Raw genomic sequence first — 16008 nt, 5'->3', positions numbered from 1 at the left:
GTGCACTTCATTTTTTTCTTAATTTTTGTAATTAAAAATTGTACATTTAATGAACATTATTTTGGAAGGGAGAAAAAAATGTTTTCTCATATATTTAAAATAGAAAATCGTATTTTTCGACAAGCCAAGTCTGTAATTGAGGTAGAAATTTTTTATCTTGCACGTAAATATTTGTGTTGTCATCTACTATCAGTTCTCCAGTCAGCACTTTACAAAAACAATATTGCTCTAAAATGGCACAGCCTGATACACATACGCGTCAATATCCCTCGAGAGGTAAATTGTTGCAGCCTTAATCATTGCACGCGAGCCTCGATTGTTGTACAATGTCGACGAGTGGAAAGATTGGTCGCCAAGCAAGTCAACTCGTGGATGGTAGTGGGGATAAGTTCTGTTAATCTTACTGGATTAGCTACCTTCATTATTGCAGAAATTTTCTCTCCACTAATCAAGGCTCCTCCAGGAGGATTTCGTACCACAATCTAGGAAACTGTATTAAAAATTTCATTAGACAGACAATATGATGAAATGAAAGAATATTGATTATAATGGAATGATAAACCTTGTTAAACCTCGAATGATAAATCTTGAATACCTACAATAATCTAGGATCTACTGTGTTCAATTAAAAATTAAACAATGTGCACACTGAACATATATTCTTTAATATTATCTTTTTAAATTTAATAAGAAAGTCACGTATCAATTGATTAGGTGCAGAAATTAATTCTTTACCTTTACATTCAATTGTTTATAATTATAGTTTAAGTAGAAATATTTATTAGACATTTTGTTACGTTAAATTGGCAACCTTCTAAGTTCTCATTCTGATTTCCATTATGACGAATCTATGTACATACAAGTCTCAACCTGATGGACACTACCCTTGTAACAAACCATCGTGTTCCTTTTTTGTTGATTGTTTATCGATTCAAGACACTCTCAAAAAAGTGTTAAAATTGTAAATTCTTCTACCATGGATAACTGAAACAAATCAATCGAAAACAATAAAATCTTCAGGTCCATTATAAACGCTACAATTCATTCAACCACAAATATTTACCAACGTCATTATCATTATCGATTCTCAAACATGTAGCACGCGTCACACGCTATCGCTCCATTATCAACCCATTACATAATAAATCTGCGATTAGATTACTTTCTTCTGCTTTCGCATCGTGTTTCCCTTTCCACTGTAAACGTATTGCATCCGTGTGTAGACGAGTCTACAGTTGACAATAATCACGAAATCTAGATCTGCTATCGGGTGTCGAGTGCGAGGAATATCAGAGATCTCCACGAGTGATTCGGGTGCAACGCTAGCTACCAACCGGAATTGGCAGATTTCTTAAAACTGGATGTAACGCGTGTCGATTACGATTGCCGAAATACGGTGAACGTGTTGTGTGCGATCTGCTGCGACGATACACGATTGGGGTACGGTGCGAAAAAAAGTGAGCGCAGGAAGATAGCAACATCAACCGTGGACGGATAACGCAGAAAAATGTTCAAGCTCGCTGGACGTCAAGAATGGGAAGCTTTGACGAAAGGTAAATGGCGTAGCCGTTTACAAATCGTTTTTATAATTAAATAATTATTAGTTTAATCCCTGTCCTGATCAAAGTCAAAGTTCGAGTCAATTAGTTCATAAAGGGAGTATATTTTCACTTGGAAGTGAATAGAGACGAACACGTACTGTGTGTCACGATAGAAATGCGCACGGAATGTTTTGTAAACAGTCTTGCTACTCCAGACTAGAGACCCTCTAATCAGTTACGAAATAACCAGATTCTAATTAGCCATCGCTATTTTTCAGCTGAGTAATCTATACAGGGTGTCCCAAAAATATTGGAGGTTCTTGAAAAGGGTGGTTCGGGAGGTGATTTGAAACAATTTTTTCCTTGGCGAAAATGTTGTCCGAGGCTTCGTTAAGGAGATATTAACAAAAAACCCCGACCAATCAGAGCGCGCGTATCGCGGTGTAGCGCTAGGCGGTCGACCAATCAGAGTCCGAGCATGCCGGTAGAGCGCCCACGGTAGACTATGAGCGGCCGCCTAGCGCGTAGCCTACGCTCCACCTGAATACTCGCGCTCTGATTGGTCGGACGCTTAGCACGTAGCGTACGTTACCGCAGCCGCTCCACCAGCATCCTCGCGCTTTGATTGGTCGGGTTTTTTTTGCTAATATCTCCTTAACGAAGCCTCGGACAACATTCTTGCTAAGGAAAAAGTTGTTTCAAATCACCCCCCGAACCACCCCTTTCAACGACTTCCAACATTTTTGGGACACCCTGTATAGTCATACTTCACACTACGTTAATCGTATCGCGCTACCGAATTTTCGATTACCGATCGTTTCAATTAATTAGTGTTCGTGGTATAAAAACAACACAACACAAAGAATTCATTTATCGTTACGGTGAAATACTTTTGTTGAAAAATAATGTTTATTCACAAACTCGTGGAAGCATGAGACCAATTTTGGATTTAGGCTACCATGTTAACCTAACATCTATTCCCATCTTTTTCGCTCGCTTTTTGATCGACCTGTACTCTGACATAACATGCGTGCAGCAAAGAGCGTTTATTTACCTCCTTATAGGCGTAGACGGCTCGATTAATGCGTTTTAGCCCCTTTGTAGGCTTGGGAATCCCCTTTCCAGTTGGGGAATGAATCACACACCATGGTAGTATAGATAATCGATACGTTCTGCGGTGAATTTGAGGAGAAAATTCTCGGGATTTATAAAAAAAAAGGGGGGATCAATACTCGAGGAAAGATCATTCTTCAAGATCTTTCATTAGAAAGATGAAAGAATATCACTAGAATATCAGTTTACTAGTATATTTCCAGATCAATCAGCGACTAAGCTTTGGAGAATTTACTTATATTTCTATTTATTTATATTGAAAGCTTCATTTATAGAATTTCCTTATAAATTGAATTCTTTGTAAAGATAGTGGTGAAACTTTAAAGAAACATTTCTGTATATCTATTTATTTACATTCACAGCTTTATTTATAGAATTTTCTTATAAACTGCTTTCTTTGTAAAGATAACGGTGAAGCTTTAAAGAATTTACTTATGGTAACAGCTTTATTTATAGAACTTTTTTATAAACTGCATTCGTTCTAAAGATTCTACCGACTTTCAAGTTTACTTGAGGATAAAACCAAAAATAAAAGATGTATTAAATCAATTCTATTTAACAATTAACAAAATAGATCTTTATATTTCTTATTTTTTTTTTCTCTTGCAGATATACGGCTGCAGCTGAACGAGCAGCTGAGATGTCTCGATATCAGGATGGAGGCGCAAGTTGCTCTTGTAGCAGAGCTGCAGGACTTTTTTCGAAAGAGAGCAGAGTTGGAGCTCGATTACAGCAAGTCTCTCGACAAAATGGCCAGAAGCATACAGCTGAGGCACAAGGAGCAGAAACAAAAGTATGTATTCTGCTATCAACATTGATTTTTCAAACATCTACCAAATTTCTTGCTTTATAACTTACTACATATGATACGCATCATTTAAATTCTCAATTTTTACCATTGGTAACACTAGAGCACTTGTATTTGAGCAAAAGTTGTTCAATGTGAGGACATTGTAAAGGTTTTGTGCATCAGTTTCATAAATGTTATTCTTAGAGAATAATACTTAAGTATTCTCTTGAGTATACTTCTTTTACAAATTCTCGAGGAAAATATAAGTAGGAATGTATAAGATTGTTCAGAAAGATCGAATGTATCGTGAACCGATCAATTCTCACCGAGAGTTTCAAAATTCTATCTAAGCTAAACCAATTTTTAGGCGCGAACAGTGGCCTCTATTCTCCAGCTACGCCTGCTGGCAGCAACTCATCAACGAGACAAAATCCTTGAGCAGAGATCATGCAGCTCTTTCAGAAGTCTACAGTACGCACCTCGTGGGTCGTCTCAATCAGGTGATGGAAGATGTACAACGGATATACAAGCGTGTAAGTGTATATATACTTTATCCAAAACTTATAGAAAGGATTAAATTAATATTTTGCCCAATGAATTTCAAAACAAAACGCAAGAATACAGAACTTGCATGTGAATCGATACCTGCGGTGACAGTATATGAGATTTTGTGGCTGTATTTAATGTCAAGAATGGGAACTACTTAAATTTAGAAAAATTTGAAACTTGAAATTTAATTTAGTCACAAAACAAAATTATATTCTTGTAAATATTGTAACGGGTTACTCTCGTTTTTCAGTGCCGTGAAATAGGGTATGAGACACACGAGGAGATCCTCCGAGTGCTACACGAGCTCCATACAACGATGAAGACATACCAGGCTTACCAGGCGGAGTCGAGGCAAGCGGAGACAAAACTCCGCGTCGCCGAGCAGCAGCGCACCAAACTCGAGGTAGCGATCGCTCCACCTGAGAAGCTTGCGCGCAGCAAGAAATACAAGCTCATCGAGAAGGAAGTAAACAAGGTATGCTAGAATCAAACTCAGATGTTTCATACCATCTAGCGTTAAGGGTAAAAATGATTAGGTTGCCCCAAAAATTTATTTCGTTTTATCAGTTAGATTAAACTTGGTTTAATTGTTTATTTCAGAGAAAGAGCAAGTACCAAGAAGCGAAGTTGAAGGCGCTCAAAGCGCGAAACGAATATATTTTGTGTCTCGAGGCATCGAATACGACGATACACAAGTACTTTGTGGATGACCTGTCGGATCTCATAGATGTAAGTTATATTTGGGAACTTTATTTTACAAAAAAGTCAGATATGATAGATATCTCTCTCTCTTATGATTGTACCCGTACAATCACTGCTAACACTCTTATTATTTTTCCAGTGCATGGATTTCGGTTTCCACAATTGCATTGCCAGGGCGCTGTTGATGCATTGCAGCGCCGAGGAAGGCAGACAACGTTCGTTACAGTCAGGTGCTGAACAATTAACTGCCTGTGTTGGTGCTTTGGACTCCAGGGCAGACAAGCAGAGGTTTCTGGAGTCTCACCATGCTGCTTTTATGATTCCAAAAAAATTCGAATTCCAAGGGCAACGAGGGGACGAGGTACTTATGGCAAGGAACTTTTCATTTTTTTTAAACTCATTATTTAAGTTTATGTCGGGACTTGAAGTATAGCAAAATGTAAGTCAGTGAAAGATCGAAAGTTTGCAAGTTTGAAAATTCACGTAGCATGCTGAATGAACGTTTTTGAAACTGCAAAGTTTTAATCTTTATTTTTTGTTACACTTACAAGTGTTTCCTAAAATTTTTGACTCGATTAACTCTTTCAATATAGAAATTTATGTTATGTATTATGTTTACTGTTACAGACTCCTGAGCCCGAATTGCAAAAATTATTGCATACCGAGATGGAACAACGACTAACGCAATTGCAACAAAGAGTAACGTCTTTAAGAACCGAGTCTGAAGAAGTTTGGAAAACTTTGGAAACGGCAGAAGCCAGCCTTTTAGAAATGTTGACTGCAAAAGACTACGATTGCTCCAGATATTTTGGAGAGAACGCTGTACCTACCTCGAGACCTCCCGAAACATTGCAAATTAAGCTTAGAGCCGATAGACAAGAAACAGAAGAATTCTACCTCACGGTATGTCCCACTATCAGCTTATCGAGAGAAACAAAATTTAGTTGGTCGATATTAATCGAGTCTGTCAGATGTAAGATGATAGCAGCTAGTATCTTCAAGAGTCAAATGACATACTAATACACTGTACAGCGTAACTATAGTATCACCTGATAGTTTCTCTATAATTTTTATTACTTCTAAAAATACACAACTTTTTGGACACTGGTCGTACTTTGTTACTAATGCTACATTTTAATTTATACCCTCGTCGGTTTAAAATTACACGGCGATGTTAAATGCAATCTAATTTTGAACGAATAAAAAGTAACATGTTCACTGAATTTTTACAGAAATTCCGGGAGTACCTTCTTGGAACATCAAGAATAGCTAGATTGGACGCGAAGCAAGAATACATACGACAGAGCTTGTTGGATGGCTCTACCGCGAGTGCGAATACGTCGATATCGACAACAAAGCAGAAGCAGGCCAGGAGGAAACGAATTGGTCGACTCCAAATGAACGGTCAGCCGAAATTGTTTGGTGGTTCGTTGGAGGAATATTTGGAAAGCACGAACCAAGAAATACCCCTGATCATGAAGAGCTGCATCAGAGTGATAAATCTCTATGGACTTCATCATCAAGGTATCTTCCGAGTGTCTGGATCGCAGGTGGAAATCAACAACTTCCGAGAGTGGTTTGAGAGAGGAGAGGATCCTTTAGCCGACGTGACAGATGCGTCGGATATTAACAGCGTTGCTGGCGTGTTGAAGCTCTATTTGAGGGAACTGAGGGAACCCCTTTTTCCTATCATTTACTTCGAGCACCTTATGGAATTGGCGCAGTTGGAATCGAAGCAGGAGTTCGTTAACAAGATGAAAGAATTGATATCGAGTCTTCCAAGACCGGTGGTCATTGTAATGCGATATCTTTTCGCCTTTCTCAATCAGTGAGTATTCAGTGAGTTGTTACAATTTTATTGTAAAGGTTTAAGCCAATTAGAATCTTAACCAATTGTAAACAAATTTATACAGACATAGAACCGATAACACGTTTTACTCTTCTGCATTAACGAAGAAACGTTCCTTTTTCTAACAGCCTCTCCGAATTTTCGGACGAGAACATGATGGATCCGTACAACCTGGCCATCTGCTTTGGTCCCACATTGGTTCCAGTACCCGAAGATAAGGATCAAGTGCAGTACCAAAATCAAGTAAACGAATTGATTAAAAACATCATCACCTTCTGCGAAGAGATATTCCCAGAGGACATTGGAGGTACTCAGTACGAAAAATATATTAGTAGAGAACCGGATGACGTGTAAGTCTACACTTCCTAACTTTGTGATTTGACTATATATTAACACTAAACTACCGGCCTATTTAAACAGTCTACAACTTGCAAAAGAATTATGTACGGATTTTTGTGTATGATATAAAGTCTGTAACTTGGAAAATGATTTTATAAAGATTTTAGTGTATATTTATCAAAGCTGACATTAATTTCTACATATTGTTAATTGATATATCACAAGCCTAATCTGTTCAACAACACAGTTAATAAAATTCCAGGAGGTAATAGCTGAAACTAAAAACTATAAATAGGCCTTCCGGTAGATAAAGTGTTAATTCTTGATTTTGATTTAAAAAAAAAAACCAATTTCTGAACGTAGAGATGTGGGCGACTCGCCGACGGACCAAGTTCAAGAAGATATGGACTCCGAGGTGTATCCATCCGAGGATGGTGAGTGAGAGAAATAAATTGCACGAGCTATAGCTCTGAATCCAATAGAGCGCCATCTACGTTCGTTTTGTGTATTCCCAGAATCTGAAAACCTCGAAGCCACAGCGCAATTCGATTTCAATGCAAGGTCCGAAAGAGAGTTAAGCTTCAAAAAGGGGGATACCTTGACTCTCTACACACAAGTCAGTAATGACTGGTGGCGAGGTGCTTTGGCTGGTAGAGAAGGGCTTATTCCCGATAAATATATTATGATCAAGATAAAGTAAGTGCGACTTAATCACACGCAATGGCAAATTATTTTCTGCGCAAATGCTTTTTTTCAAATACACATAACTAAACTTGACACGTTCGTTACCGCGCGCAGAAACAATTTTAACTCGATTTTCATCAAATTATACTTCTAGTATCAAATCTAGTATTCAAATCTAATAAGTGGGTGTAAAAGTCGGTCTTTTTAATGAATCACGTCGATCGGTCTTTTCATGAAAATTTTGAAACATGTACCAATATATAATCTCATTTAGATTCTGCATTATTAGTTTTGCATGTTTCGCATGGGGTAGTGATCTCTTTTTCTTTATACAGACACATCTCAGTCTTTTCTTAAATTTTATTAGAAAATGCTATGTCCTGATATATCGAAATAGGATATGGGTTGGTTTCAGTATCTAACAATAATAAAACGAGCTTTTCTTTGAATTCTAAGTAGGACATCTGCTGCAAAGCTTCTTTACAGATCGGTTAGTCTTCTTTCAATACCCTGAAACATTTGTCGTCGTTTGTTCAGGGATGAGGAACGCGAGAAGGAACTCTTGAAGTCGTCCAGCGAAGAATCAATGAGAAGAAGAACGTCCAGCTCTGCCGACAGCGTGCTCTCGAGCAACAATTCACCGCTGATGGGACCATCGAGCAATGCAGCTACTTGGTCTTCGGGCACCACGTCCGACGGCCCTGCAACCATGAACACAGTTGCGACAGACAATAGCAGCAACAGCGGCGTCGTTCCAGCAGTCGTTGCAAACGTCCCTTGCATCTCGTCCACGCAACCGATCATCAGTCGAGAGGTATTGGAAACTACTGTTTAGCATATGAACAACTCGTATTCGATTTTTTTTCTCTTCATAATTCGTTTGCTTTTTTACATTCTTTGCGGCGCACTCGGAAAATGTAAATTCTAGGCATAAGTGCATGGCTGTTGTGCTGTTATTCGTTCCCCTTTAAACGCAATAGCAACGAAAACGATTTTGAATACACAGTGCCGTTCTCAAGGCGCGGACACTCGTTGCCTGCATATCGCACCTCTTAGAAACCAGCATTGCTTTCTGTTTCGTAAAATTAGAATCGTTGGAAGCCGAAAGAACTTTTATTTTTTTTTTGAAGCTGTATCGCAGAGTACTTTTACGGAGGCGAAACAGCTGCGTTCTTCAGGTACCGATTCTTAGTATGTGTCTTCTAAGAAGAAGATTAAATTGCAACAAATATTGTCGGTTCTTGGTGGTTCAATTTGACTGAATTTTCACTGAAATCAATAGTCATCTAGCGATGATCAAACCAAATTAGCTATTGTTTGTTGTTTATTCAGATAAAAAGGCTACGAACTTAAACCTGTGTAGGTCTATTAATATATATATAAAATTACATACATGTATATACAGATCTTAACAATATTTTTCCTAGTATGTAATTTTTTAACTTCGCCAAATTCAAAAATCCTATCTAAACTTATTTTCATAATTACGAAGGTATTCAGGTGTTCCCAATTTAAATGCTGCACCCTATATTTATTTACCATATTTTTATTTATTCTTTAATCCTATTTGAATGGAAACCTTCAAGGAAGCATTACACTTTTGAGAATTCTTTGTGCTCATGAAAGCTTATCGTGTGTAATCTCTACCAAAATTTGCTGGATTTAGAATGTCCTTCCAAGGACATCCAAGTGCAAAGGGTTAAACTTTAAATATTACACTTTACACTATTTCTATAGTGTCTCTCTTTCCTCTTTCACCTACTATCTGATAAATAGTAACAAAGATAAATGTTTGCAAAGATCTAGAAACGTAGTGGTATGAAAAGTAGTTGCAGGTTTGGAAACTGTGGGGTTCACATACGCTGGCAATTTTACTTGGCGAAACTATGATAAATTATCCCAACATGGTTACTCCTTAGTTAGAATCACTGTCGAAAGTTGTTGAACTTGCTTAGAATCGGCCTCAACCTGAAACTACAGGGCCATTAGCACCAAAAATTCCAAAAAAAAGAAATAGTTTCGCCTCTGTCAGACTACTCTGTGTCTGTGTGAACGACAATTCTACGGTTTGGCTGGAATAAAATGAACAATCTACACAACGAGCATATTGTTCCAGATTTTGATAATGCGAGACGCGCAATTTTTTATGTTGGGTTAGAGTCTGTGATTCGAGGATCAGACGAGATCTTGTCTTTACCAAATAGCGAACCGGTGAACCTGGAGACGAATCTAAAGCTACGTTAAGTTTATTTTTACTCGAGATCGCGGCATCTCGACTAGCTGTAATTATTTGTACGATACATTTGTAAATAAAATAGAAATATACGTGTTTGTTGCTGCATGTGCCTCGGTCTCTTTGTCTTGTCTCGCCTTGTGTCCTTTGTTGTCTTGCGCCACACATTTTATTTCTCTTTTGTTTTGTTGTTGTTTTACCGATATCACGACTTTCGATGTTAATAGTTGGGATGGTTGCTGTTTTTCCAGATATACGTTTAGTCAGCCTTTAGTTGACGAGAAAGTTTCACGTACATAGGTAGTGGCCGAAACGGACTAAAAACTGTTCGAATAAAACTGCTGCCAGTGTCGTGTGGTTCTGTCGTTTGTGTTTTTCGTTTCGTTGAAGGACTGCCTCTGTTTAACGGTTCGGTTGGTTTGTGAATCCTAGCATTCTATAAAACAATTTCAGTCTATAGACGAAACCAAAAGGGAATACTACTCGCAGAGTCTACTTATCCAGCGGATATTCTTTTGGCTTAGGTGAGTAAAATATGCACCTCACCCTCCCCTCAAAGTCTAGTTAACATTTAACTTCGTTATCGGCATCCGTAGCAAGATAGGTATCGCGTGACGCATCGGCCTGATTTTTATATATATATATTTACACGTTTTGCCTGCTTGTATTCATCCTGTTCATTGTCAGTTTTACGAGCAGTTTTTAATCCTACCTTGGCATGAACGTCGATCTTACGCACCTCACGTTTTCCTATTCTATTGTTAAATCTGCGCGACTATGCTGTATAACACAAACGGACTGCTAATTTTATGTATTTCTGATATGTATGGTAATATATAGGACGAGTCATCCAAGACTTCTCCTTAAAAATCACCAATCACCCTGGAATCGCATAAAACATGACAACCTATTTTTTGTATAGATACATTGCCTCTTCGAAACTGAAAAGTGTATATCAGACCAATTTTTTCATATCGTTTAAACCAATGAAGACGTTTAAGAAGTCTTAGGTGTCCCATCCTGTATATATTGTATATGTATGTATATGGCTTTTACTACTTTATATCTGTGTATCTTTTGTAACAAATCTGTAAAACCTTTTTTGCATTCCATCGTTAACCCTTTGCACTCCAAACGATTAGGTTACACGTTGGCAATCACCCCACGAGAAAATGTTGACCAATTTGTTAGATCATACTACTTGTTTTTTTTTTCAAACTTTACATCTTGATTAACCCAAAACATAAGCATTATAATGTATGAATTAATATAGTTTAATGAAAATCTTATATTTATTTTATTATTTATAGTAGGACGCCCCTCTAAGTATCCGAGCAGTACAGCTGGCGTTAGGAGTAGAACGCCTCTAAGCGCTTGGACGGTACAGTTGGCCTTTAGGAGTGCAAACGGTTAATAACTATAAGCCACATATATACCATATCTGCAGGGTGAGTCATTTAAGACTTCTCCTGAAAATATCTCTGTTGCTTTTAATTGTACAAAGATATGTTTCAAGAGAAAAATTGTTTCGTTCAGAGAATAACATGCAATGCGTATCATAATTATACGAACACTTAGATTTTTGACCTCAACACACAAAATTACAATAATGAAAATAATCCTGTCCCGTTAAAAAAAACATTGATGGCCTCGAGATAATTTCTTTGCCTATCGCACCATGATTCCCTCCAAACCAAACATTTTTCTTACTATATTTTTATACCATCAAGAGCAACGGATATTTTAAAAAGAAGTCTTAGGTGAGTCACCCTGTATATACAAAGGTTACACAAACTCGTTACGATACAAAGGATACAAAGGGGTAACAAGTTTAACGCATGCAGCAGGTATACATTTAAATCAACCATATACCTTGAGAGTCTCTTAACGTATTCGCTGTTAACATATTTTTCTGTCTTAACGTGTCATTCAATTTTTTCTACCATCACTTCAGTATATCAATTCTGTCACCGAAATTGTCCAGTTGTAAATCATCATAGACTGCAGATCTTTATGCATTCATAGGAAATTTGAATGTGCAAGAAACTACAAAATCCAAACAATATGAAAAAATATAAAAGAACATTGAAAGTAAAATATTATTTTCTTCTATTCTGTATTACTTTGTATTCTTCTCTATTATTCTGTATCATTCTGTACCGAGCTGCGTTATTCTGTACTTTCATCTATCATTATATCATCATATATTCTGTATTCGATATAAAATATTATTAATACTGAAAGCAAAATTCATATCATAACATTTCCAAAGTAAAATAAATTTCTATTTAGCTTGTATAAAGATCTGCAGTCTAATCTCTAAACGTGAAATATTCTAAATAACAAGTTAACATTCCACGCACACATTGGGTATTTCGGAGCTCCCCCAATAAATTGCAGACAGTTCTGGTCACTTCCTAGCCTGCGATACAATTCCAGGGCACTACGTACGCGTAACAAGACAGAAAATAATTTACATTTCAAGAAAACAATGGTTGGTAATTCTAAAAGCGTCGTTAGTCTCCCAATTCTACTCCATCGATTACAACGTCTCATAACAAACAGCAGATTTCACATAAGCATAAAACTTTTTTCAGGATTGCAAAGGAGCGAAGGTATCAGGCACGCCTGAGAAAGAGAAGCACGCGTTTGGTTCCGAGCACCCCAAGGATACGATTCCAGTCATCATCAGCAACAATGGAGAGACCGAGAAAATGTTCAGCGAGGTGCATCAGCAGCAACAGTGCAACGAAGAGGTGGAAGACGTTGAACGCGTTTCCTCGATGAGCTTGGACGGGGGATCGAAGCGTGCAACGAGCAGGAAGCAACACTGGAAGTCCCAGAGCATGGGGGATTCGGTGCAGCAGACTGCGAACCCTTTGCAAGCGAACAACGCGGTAGGCCAAGGCGAGGAGCTGCAGGAGCAGCCAACCTTCTCGGCAAATCGCGAACTCTGGCAGAGGAGGGCCACGTCGCAGACCCAGCTGAACCCTCCTGCACCTCCTAATCACAAGCTATTTCGTAGTTCTCAAGAGTTCCGCGAGATGCGTCAGAAGCACACGCCAGACCTCGTGATGGACCTACCTTTGTCGGCGCAAGACGCGAGCAAAAAGTCTGCCTCGTCTGGCAGTTTGAGCAGCTCCGACGAAGAGACTCCTGTTCAACCTTGTCGCGCTGAAGCAGCCACTTCTCCTACCGGAGGTCCCGAATCTCCAGACATGAGCACAGCTGCTGAAAGATTCGCCAAGCAGAACCAGTGCACGCTCAAGAAAAACACGAAGACGAATCCTGAAGGGTCGAAGCTGAAGCGCCTGGAGACTGAGAACGATCCTGAACAAGAGTCCGAGGAGATGGTCAGGTCCGCCAGCTCCAATCAGCTGTCCGACTCGATATCCATCAGGTCTCCGCGCTCCACGCCGAAGATCGTCGCGAAATTCGCGGACATGCACTTAACAGGCGGCAGCCAGGTGTCCTCGTTCAAGCCCCAGGTTAAGGTGAAGCCTACGATCCTGAAGAAACCGGTGCTACCGTTCCCGCATCCTCACATGAGCCCCGAGCTGGCGAGAAAGATCGAAAAGCAGGCGCAGAGCGCGGAACAGACGAATTAATTATGTTTGCCAGGGAGTCAGGAAAAGTCCAGCAGAGAATATTTATTTTCAGCGAGCCACGGGCGTCTTGCGAGCTCGTGAATCCGTCAGCGACTCCCCCGTTGACCAGGTACTCCGCCCAATCGCGAGGACTCTAAGCGTGTGTTAGTTACTGTGCCCAAGATGAAAGGAAAGCCCCCAGGGAGGCAGCGTCGCGCCTCGACGAGAGCAATCGCCAAACCATGGTGTTCCAGAAACGAGGTTGGATGCTGCCTCGGGCCGAGTTTATTTTTTCTACGACTATTTTCCATTTTCGCATAATTTTTTTACCAAATGATATCCGCGAAACGATGTTTCTAGTCATCGAGCGACGATAGAGAAACGTTGAGAGAAATGTGTGAGCGAGAAGGTACATCGAATAAAATACAATTTTCGAGTTTAAATAGTGTGCGTGCGTGCGTGCGTGCGCGTGTGTGTGTGTGTGTGAAAGAGAGAGAAAAAGGTCGGAGAGGGAGAGAGATTGAGATGATTTTATACGTTGGACGATAGGTGTAATTTATTGCATAAGGATATTGCTCCTCAACGTGTACGATGATGTTTGCAACAAACGTGTACGATGTTCCTTTAAAATGCACACGCGAGCGAGTATGAGTTTTAAAAGACTTTTCCAGATGTTTGTTTCTTAGGAGAATGTGTGAAATGGTAATTGGGACGGTGGTCCCGATTATTTGGACATTATATGTAACGTTACGGGCGTTTTATTATTATGAACTATACGAGAATGATGTATAACCGAGTTCTTTGGGTGTAATTCGTGTTCTTTGGGGTGAGATTATTCGATGGTTCAGCAGGATTGTAGCTGGGCTCTTCACGGGGCAAACGACGCATTGATATAGCTATGTAGAAGTAAGTCAGACTTAAATTGATAGATAATAGATAATACTTGAGAATTACTATGTTTTCCATCGTTCAAATTCTTCTTCTGCATCTGTGAAAATATGAATTTACATAAACATCCGCGGTCTAATTATAGATATGATATTAACAAACTTTGAATGAATATATCTTCCAAACTGAACGTGAAAGAGAATTACGGTTTGGAGCATTGTTTTTCTGATAAATTGTATTAAATGAAAGCACATGGTCATTGGTTCTTTCCCAATTTAAAGAACGCAGACTCTATCTAGATCTAACCTAGTAAATATCACTTTGTCTAATTTGACTCTCGAGGACTCTAGCTACAACATGCCTCAAAATATTAGAGTATCTTATCCAAAGAACACGACTTACACCTACAAACCTTGATTAATATCACCCATGAAGAACCAGGTCATGAAAGCCTGAAATATCTTATATGAAAATGATGTTCGATATATTCGATAATAATAAGTGTACAATAATGCACGAGTATTTAACGGTTCGACGTCGTCTGTTTTAGGTCTGTACTGATTATTCTGCTATGAAATTCAACGAAATAGGAAAAAAAAACAATGTAAACGTGTCGACGTATTCATACCCTTTCCTGTATCCGATTTAAAAAAAAAAAAAAAAAAACATTGTACTCGTTTATCGAATAATATGCATACAGTAACCCGATACTAATGCGCAGAGATTCTGCAATTATATTTGGAAAAGGAAAACACTCGAAACGTGCGTCCAAAGTAACGAGTTCGGTTAGAGTGGCTAACTTAATACTCTTTATAGTTACTGATCAAGTATTAAGACGAATATTATCGCATTATACCTACCGCAATAAGAATATTAAAGCCAATCGATTGTCGCCTTTTCCAGTTTGTATCATATCTGTTGGAGGAATACCTCTATTTTTACGAATGCGTTCAGTTTTAAGTAACAAAACGTTTGTGTTTTAACGATCTGTTTCTTACGCTTTATGCTGAATTGTTATTTTCGAGAGGATTCAGTGTAATTTCACGCGTAATTGAACTCTTGTTGCGTTTTTACATCCGTTTTTAACGTTCGAGCAGACGCAGGTGCCTAATTTGACGATTCTCTCCGTTACGATTACTGGTATTTAATAAAGAAAACTTGCAGGCTGCATTGGCTGTTCGTACAACAATCCTGATTATTCCCAATGAAATCTTTTCGAATGTAATGTCTATGGTAAGTTAGTTGCATCAGGAGAGTACTCTTACAAAGTTAAACAAATTCTTGTTGCACTTTTGATATTTCAAGATTATTTTCTCTTTTTAGTTGAATGTTTAGAGCCACAGACTGTTAGACAGATTAGATAGATTATACAGTTAGAGAGTCTTTCCTAACTAACTAGTCAAAACAAATCTCAGATATAGAAAGTATTAATAACGATATATTTTCCGTAATACAATTCCTAAATTATCATTTATTATGATTTCTAATAAAAGGAGGTAGTAATTGATACAATTAAAGTTGCAATTAAAGGGATACCTATGCGCCTACGTGACGGCAACCGAAATGACAAAACAGCTAGTATAGGTTGCCGCATACCAGGGACACCTCTACGCCTTCGTGACGGCAACCGAAACGATAAAACAGCTACCTTAGGTTGCCGCGTACCAGGGGCACCTCTGCGCCTACGAGATGGCAACCGGGCCGACAAACCGGATAGTATAGGTTGCCGCATA

General features: G+C 38.7%; 1 protein-coding gene across 11 annotated transcripts in view; it reads left to right on the top strand.

The window, feature by feature from the left end:
* Positions 1–15445, top strand: part of LOC128872431 (SLIT-ROBO Rho GTPase-activating protein 1-like) — a 32722-nt gene extending 17277 nt beyond the window's left edge. For 6 of the 11 annotated variants that reach the window (XM_054115108.1, XM_054115106.1, XM_054115103.1 and 3 more), the window contains 13 exons: positions 1259–1553; positions 3264–3447; positions 3812–3977; positions 4244–4468; positions 4594–4722; positions 4835–5065; positions 5323–5598; positions 5928–6523; positions 6673–6894; positions 7247–7317; positions 7399–7579; positions 8105–8381; positions 12398–15445. In XM_054115108.1, the coding sequence (XP_053971083.1) occupies positions 1508–1553; positions 3264–3447; positions 3812–3977; positions 4244–4468; positions 4594–4722; positions 4835–5065; positions 5323–5598; positions 5928–6523; positions 6673–6894; positions 7247–7317; positions 7399–7579; positions 8105–8381; positions 12398–13408 (3615 nt within the window). In that variant the 5' untranslated portion in view covers positions 1259–1507 and the 3' untranslated portion in view covers positions 13409–15445. Of the gene's footprint in view, positions 1–1223; positions 1554–3263; positions 3448–3811; positions 3978–4243; positions 4469–4593; positions 4723–4834; positions 5066–5322; positions 5599–5927; positions 6524–6672; positions 6895–7246; positions 7318–7398; positions 7580–8104; positions 8382–12397 lie in introns of all 11 variants that reach the window. The other 5 variants (XM_054115104.1, XM_054115101.1, XM_054115097.1 and 2 more) reach the window with 3 other exon arrangements.
* The last annotated feature ends 563 nt before the right edge of the window (positions 15446–16008 follow it).

Source organism: Hylaeus volcanicus, chromosome 2 (genome assembly GCF_026283585.1).
Source record: "Hylaeus volcanicus isolate JK05 chromosome 2, UHH_iyHylVolc1.0_haploid, whole genome shotgun sequence".
Classification (NCBI taxonomy): domain Eukaryota; kingdom Metazoa; phylum Arthropoda; class Insecta; order Hymenoptera; family Colletidae; genus Hylaeus; species Hylaeus volcanicus.
The sequence above is the reverse complement of the archived record's forward strand: the minus strand, read 5'-3'. Positions and strand labels throughout refer to the sequence as shown.